Here is a 7,500-nt window from a genome sequence, read left to right on the forward strand (position 1 = left end):
ATTAGAAAATTATTTTAACTAGGTGTGTGCCGACCAAGTGATGTGGGGTACCTCACTATATGCATTATGGGGGTAACAAAAATAGAACAGTCTTTATTTTTTTCTTTCCAACCAAACTCTGTTAGTATTGCCAAATCGCTTCAGAAGAAATAAAAATTCAAGCAAAAGTAAGTGATGGTTCCATAAGTTTCTTTGACCTAAAAGTAAAAACCCAAAGGCTAGAAGAAAAAGTGTTGCAATAGTTTTAGTTGCCATTAAGTAGTAAACCCGAATATTTTTGCCTGCTTTTTGTTTTGTCTTCCCATGCTTGTGTTGCCCAGAGTGCTACAGCCAATCTTCTGCCTGACACAGATTACTCCAAGGGTTTTGGTGGCAAGTTTGGTGTGCAGTCTGACCGCCAGGACAAATCTGCTGCAGGATGGGACCACATTGAAAAGGTTGAGAAACATGAGAGTCAGAAAGGTGTGCATTTACAGTTTAATCTGCTACCATTGCTAACACCATGATATTCTTTTGTTATATCAAAAGAATTAAGAGCCATTAATTTAAGAATATGGCAGTTATATTTATTTTTCCCTTTCGTTTGAATTGGCATTTTATTATGGCAAGTCTGATATCAGTAATTGGTCACTACGGTCAGTTCAAGTGAATAAGCATATTTTTGTTAGTCAGGAGTTTGAGGATACATGCTATACAACAATATTTTATACATTCTTTTGTATGAATAGTCAAAATGTTTTATGTTTTTTTAACATGCTGCATACAGACTACTCTAAAGGTTTTGGAGGAAAGTTTGGAGTGCAGAAGGACAGACAAGATAAGTCTGCTGCAGGTTGGGACCACATAGAGAAAATGGAAAAACACGAAAGCCAGAAGGGTGCGCTTGCAGCTCATAGTTTGTGTACAGATCCCTATAACCAGTGTGGTTTGGATATTGGAAGGTTCTACATCAGTGTAGATTCAGAGGCCTTTTGACTTTTGTCTTTCATTTTTCACATGTTTTGGTTTACCATGTGTCTCTATTCTGGGTATTGCTTTCATTCCTTATACATAGAAAAAAAACATTTTTAGCTGTATGCTTTAGTATGATTGAAGACTCAGTGGGATGTTCAAATTATATGTGATAAATGTCTAGATATCACCTTGGTCTACTCTTTCATATTTTCTCGTACTAGGGTACCGTGGACTACTACTTGCACACAATATTGGAATGAACCCTCCCCTCCATACACATTAGTTATTTTTTCAGAACAAAATGAATCAAGCAACCGGACAGAGGCACATTAGAAACAGATTTGAGATTCTTGCTACTCATTTTGAGAAGGGTTGTCCTAGCAGTGTCCTTGTATTCTTTATTCATACTGCCAGGACTAGCATACAATGTCCTTGGACTGAATTGGTTACCAGTATTGTTTACCAGTAATCTCAATTCTGCAAAAAAATTATTTTATTTGATCACCAGTACTCAATCTCAATATCAGATATAGATTAGTATTGTGATAGTTCTTGCATCATTATTAGTATTTATTGTGATGATCATGAGCTTTTTAAAGTTAATCTCAGTTTGGAACAGTGTGACCTAATATTCAGTGTATAATTTCATCATCAGTTCCTATATTGACTTTAAATTGTGTTATTCTTTTTGCATGCGGCAGACTATTCCAAAGGATTTGGAGGAAGGTTTGGTGTACAGAAGGATAGACAGGATAAGTCTGCAGCAGGTTGGGATTATATAGAGAAGACAGAGAAGCACGAGAGTCAAAGAGGTGTGACAGGGTTGGACTTCCATTGTAGATTCTATATGTGTTATTTTTAGATAGGTTAAATTTAAGAGAGAGAGGAGCTGATTTCATACATAAGTTGTTTAGAATAGGATTGCTCAATTGGCTCACTTTTTTTCTAATGTTATTTCCCTGAGAAAGGAGTTGGCTGGTAGTTATAGTGTGATGAAGTTACTATTATTCCTTTTAATACCTTTCAAGGAGAATTCAGAAAACAATACTAAAAGAAAATACTAGAACTGAAAGAAAAACAGAAACTAAAAGAAAACACAAGCTAAAAAAAAGCATGGCATTTCAAATAGTTGTTTTTTTGCACAACGTAAACTTTAAACTTTATACTTGTCCAAATTTCAACCCATGGACTGCTATTGATTACTGTAGGTTTTGAGCATAACTTAACCCATTTACGACGGGTGTCCCACATATGAGACACCCGGAAAAATAAACATTCCTGGGCGTCCCGCAAGTATGATGTTGGATCGGAGCTTTTGCTCTGATTCCGTCGCAGGCCGCGGCTGGTGCGCTGCGGTCGGCATGTGGGCAGATTCCAGCCAGGCCCGTGTGCCGATTTTGTAGCCACCCAGAAATTATTATTTTCGCCTTCGAAATATACCCCCATTAGTGGGTTAAGGTACTAAAAAAAACTTGTATGAACTGTATTCATTTTGACAAATGTAGAAAGGTATGAATGAGAATGAATATCTTCACCTTAAAAGAGATGTATTTGACCAGTTTCAAATATATCTTCATCAGAAATATATATTTGAAACCAGTATTGTGAAGATATTCATTCTCATTCATACCTTTCTACAAAATCTTGCATGCAGGGAAATACAATATGCTCCTCGAGAACTTTGGTTGATTATTCGTTCTGTACTGATATTTAAAAGGATTTATTGAAGAAAGAAAAGAATAAGAATTTCTGATGTATTGGGTACTTCTGTAGTTCATAGTAATAATGAGGCGTTCATCTAAGCTTTGTCAATCTTTTCACCTGGTGCAGACTATTCTAAAGGTTTTGGAGGAAAGTTTGGAGTGCAGAAGGACAGACAGGATAAGTCTGCAGCAGGTTGGGACCACATAGAGAAAACGGAAAAGCATGAAAGCCAGAAAGGTGTGCCAGATTTCAAGGTTGTACTTTGTAGGACATTGTAGTGAATAGTTTATATATCCATTTAGATTTATGTGAATATCCATATATGAATATATATCATATCTATATTGAATGTTTTTCATGTTTCAGATTTTTTTTTTTTTTTTTTTTTTTCTTATTAATCACATATTTAAGAAAGGAAGTTTTTATGTCAGGAATGAGGTGCCTAAGCTTACTGCTCTTCTTCCTCTTTTATTTTATTTTTTTTGCCATTGCCATTTTCCCTCTTTTTTGCTGTTTGCTATATCCCAAACTTTGCTTTATGCAGACTACACACAGGGATTTGGCGGCAAATTTGGTGTGCAATCAGACCGCCAGGACAAATCTGCTGCAGGATGGGACCACATTGAGAAAGTAGAAAAGCACGAGAGTCAGAAAGGTGATTTTATATTTGTAAAATATGGCTGGAAGCAGATTTTATTGTCTTCTCCCTGTTTATTAATTTTTTAAAAATCTTTTCATCATGCTATATATAGTACCATGTATTCAATCTTTCACTTTGTGATGTGTGCTTGAGAACTCACATAAGTAACTAACTGATTGAGTGCATACTCAGTGCCATCAGCATACCCTTTCAACATGAGTCTAGACCAAGCAAAGACCTGCTAAGCATTGAACTGTACTTTGATGGCTTCAGATTATTCGGTGGGCTTTGGCGGGAAGTTTGGCGTCCAGAAGGATCGGCAGGACAAGACAGCAGCCGGGTGGGACCATATCGAGAAGGTTGAAAAGCACGAGAGCCAGATGGACCACTCTAAGGTGGGCCTTTCTTTTTCTCTCAAGTTTTCATTCTTTTATATATTTTATTATTGTTGTTATTGTTATGATGATGATGATTATAGTTATTGTTTTATTTTGTCTTCTTTTTCTCATTCTTCTTATTGTTACTATTTATATATTATTATTGTTTTTTTGTAATATTAGATTTTTTATTATTATTATTGTTATATTATATTATAAATAGTCATTATTATTGTTACTGATATTATTATTATTAATATTATTATTGTTATTTTTTTCGTTTGTTTGATATTATTATTACTATTGTTGTTATAATTAATATTAATAACGTTATTATTATTTTTATTGTCATTATTATTAATATTATTATTGTTGAAATTATTAATGTCGTCATCATTATCATAATAATCATCATCATAATATTGTTTTAATAATGACTACAATGCGGTATCTGGCTGTGATTGAGCTGGCTATAAGATATCTATTGGTTCTCATGGCTAAGGAGCTGATGCTGACAGTGAGAATACTCTCCTTTACTGGGACTTTGCAAGGTCTCGGAAATTGGGGATTTCTGGCTTTTGGTAGCAGCACTCTAACCCACATCATTGGGCATGGTACAGTGATGTGGGTGATGTTGTGAAGGAGATCACCCACATCCTCGTTAGCACTCGTTAGAGGATCCTTCAGAACTGCAGGGTTTATAGGAGTGCCAAGTTCTTTGGTATCACAGATTAATTGTGATTAACCTCCGAGTCCACTTCAAAACTCCCTGTTGGTTCAGTGATCATCCTAGGGTGTTTCATTTGGGCAGGTTGAGGAAGGGGCTGTGTGCCCTGGAATATGCTGAGGCTAATTATTACATCACTCTGCAACCTCATGGACCCTGTACTGCTGTGGGATATCTTCAAGCGTGAAATGCTTGATGCAGCTCAAAAATTGATTGGCGAACGCTCAGAGTAAGACAGAATTTCATCTCGCAGGAGACACTAAAAACCTTGGATGCTTGTTGTGCAGTTAGTCTGACAAGATCATGATTTGCATCTTTCCCCGTTGTGTAGGACAGTTTATCAGGAGTCTTGCAGAGGAGGTCAAAGGCCATTTCTTATTAAATGACCTTGGTCCTGCCTATGAAGACCCGAAAAATCTGAACTCCATGCCCTTCTCACTTGGAAAATATTTTCTCTTCTGTTTATTTATGTGATTCTTCCTAATATTGCTCTTTTTGTGTATCCATTCCTGAGATTTTGAGTTTTGTTGCATTGTATTTTTTCCTTACTTTATAATCTACATCTGTTCTAGTCTCTATTTGTTTCTTTCCCTGTGTATTCCACTTTGGCCTCCCTTCTTTCATAGCTAAGTGAGGGGATTGATGTGAGTAATCATTGCAGTAACCATATCATGCCTTGGTTAAGGTATTTTAGGTCACTTGGTGAGGGACACATTGCACCCCCTTAGGAGCAGGTAGACAACATATTCTGTTCTGACCCGCCCTCACTCTCCACAGAGGCTAGGTATATGGAGCATGCTTGTTCAGATGATCATCATTTGGGTCTGGGTCAGTGACATGCCTTTACACTAGTTTTCACATGTCATGTAGTTTGAATCTGGATCCACAGTGAATCTCAGGATTCACAGTGAATGCAAAGGGTATTGCTGGTCCAACAATTCTAAAGAAAAAACATAATTCAGAGAATATAAAAAATATTGTCCATTTGGTATGACTGTCTAATAGATTAGACTGTAATACACCCAAAGAATGTTGATGGCCCAATATCTTTATTAACCCAGTGCCGACGGGTAAAAATGTTTGGCAAGTGGACGTAATAACGGGATTGTTGGCGCGCATGGGCAGTTTCCCCTGTTTGCACCCTTCTCGATTGGTAGTTTGCGAGCGACATTTGGCACCTAAAAGCTTTTATTTTGCTATAATTTATAAAAATATAATTTTGAAGGTTTACCTTCATTATAGATGCCATTGCCTAAAATCTTTACCATATAAATGAAGCTGCTACTATTGGAGAAAAACAAACTCCATCTGACGAGCCAGTGGTGTAGGAATGGGCATGATACGATGCCATCTGTGTTTCAGTCCATGGCATATATGTATATGCCACCCGTCTGCTAGGGGTTAAGGAATACAGAAATGTCAAAGATAACTACTAGATTCCAAAAACTGACAACCTCTCAAAAAATGTTCTCTGATTTAAGGTGGGAAGTCACCCAGAACACACCTGGAATGAAAATGGCATAAGCCTGGGGGGTTTAAGAAATGGGAAACTGGCTTACTACCATGATATTGATGGGGGCACTGTGTTCAGAAGGCTGGACTATAGACCCCAAGCCATTACTTCATTTAGATAATGGGTCACCCAGTCCTGATACAGGAAATTCTGGCTTACCACCAATAGGGCATTAGTGGTGACATCATATCCAAAAGGATGAAATCAGTTTTATGTGATATAAGGTAACCCTTAATAGATTTTTTGTTTAGGTAAAGCTTATTTGAAATGACATATTGTAAGATGTGTGATACTTAATCCATTTGATCTGGATGCCTCACATCCCTGAACATGGTGCAAAATCAAGATGTTAGGCATACATCATTGGTAACTCTCCCAGGTGTGTGGCTTGAAGGCCCGGCCCACACAAGCACTTTTGCACAGTTTCAAGACTCCTTGCCTCCTCCTTGAATTTTTATTATCTTTTTTTCTGCCTAAACATTTTCTTTATTGTTTGCTTACTGGCCATTAACAGAGGTCTATATTTGTCATTTATTATACTGTATCAAGATGGTAATAAATTATTTTTGCTGAGCATACTTTTTATTATCACTGTAGGTAGTCTACAACTCTTAGCTATAATAAGAGGTAGTATCATTTGTGTTATTAACCTGTAGCCGACGGGTGGCATGTACGTACCTGCCATGGCTGTTGTGGATTGAAAAACAGATAGCATCGTATCATGCCCATTCTTGCACCACTGGCTCGTCGGACGGAGTTTGTTTTTCTCCAATAGTAGCGGCTTCATTTATATGGTAAAGATTTTAGGCAATGGCACCTATAGTGAAGGTAAACCTTCAAAATTATAATATTTTTATAAATTATAGCAAAATAAAAGCTTTTAGGTGCCAAATATCGTTTGCAAACTACTGACCGAGCCAGGCGCAAACAGGGGAAACTGCCGATGTGCGCCAAAAATCCTGTTATTACGTCCACGTGCCAAACATTTTTACCTGTCGGCACTGGGTTAATATCACCCATGTTTGTCATAAATCAAAGCAGGTAATTTGATTCAAATGTACTTTACTTTGCTAAATTTGATATAATTTTACTTACTGTATATGGAATTCAATGTCTATTGATGGCTATGAAAAGATGGCTCCTGAACAGATGATGGGAACATCTCACCTTGGAAAACTATTTCTGAATGACATGGGATGGGGACTTCATGCATAAGTGCTCTAATTCTTTGGTGGAAGATTCTCAAGGGACCTTCAGGAAGAGGTTCTAGCGACATTTCCATTGGTAACTGAGGGTGAAGTGTCCCATTCTTGCACCATGCATGTAAGAGCACTGGCTCCAGAAAGTACATTTTATCCATGAGCAGGAACCTATTCCTGTTGTAAATGAGGGTGAAGTTTCCCATTCTTCCACCATGCATGTAAGAACACTGGCTCCAGAAAGTACATTTTGTCCATGTGCAGGAATCTATTCCTGTGGGATAGTTATATTTTTCTCCTATGATAGCTATCATGTATATATATATGTAATGTTATGTGAACTCTCACAACTACTTGGCATCTCACTCTAGTTACTTAGCAACAGT

At 37.1% G+C, this 7,500-nt stretch overlaps 1 protein-coding gene across 19 annotated transcripts in view; it reads left to right on the plus strand.

The window, feature by feature from the left end:
- The window catches only part of Cortactin (cortactin), a 78,623-nt gene that overhangs the window by 26,278 nt on the left and 44,845 nt on the right, over nucleotides 1-7,500 (plus strand). For 7 of the 19 annotated variants that reach the window (XM_070113856.1, XM_070113868.1, XM_070113892.1 and 4 more), the window contains 6 exons: nucleotides 352-462; nucleotides 767-877; nucleotides 1,656-1,766; nucleotides 2,785-2,895; nucleotides 3,203-3,313; nucleotides 3,572-3,693. In XM_070113856.1, coding sequence (XP_069969957.1) covers nucleotides 352-462; nucleotides 767-877; nucleotides 1,656-1,766; nucleotides 2,785-2,895; nucleotides 3,203-3,313; nucleotides 3,572-3,693 — 677 coding nt within the window. The remainder of the gene's footprint in view (nucleotides 1-351; nucleotides 463-766; nucleotides 878-1,655; nucleotides 1,767-2,784; nucleotides 2,896-3,202; nucleotides 3,314-3,571; nucleotides 3,694-7,500) is intronic. The other 12 variants (XM_070113901.1, XM_070113916.1, XM_070113907.1 and 9 more) reach the window with 3 other exon arrangements.

This window comes from Penaeus vannamei, chromosome 3 (assembly GCF_042767895.1).
Source record: "Penaeus vannamei isolate JL-2024 chromosome 3, ASM4276789v1, whole genome shotgun sequence".
NCBI classification, from domain to species: domain Eukaryota; kingdom Metazoa; phylum Arthropoda; class Malacostraca; order Decapoda; family Penaeidae; genus Penaeus; species Penaeus vannamei.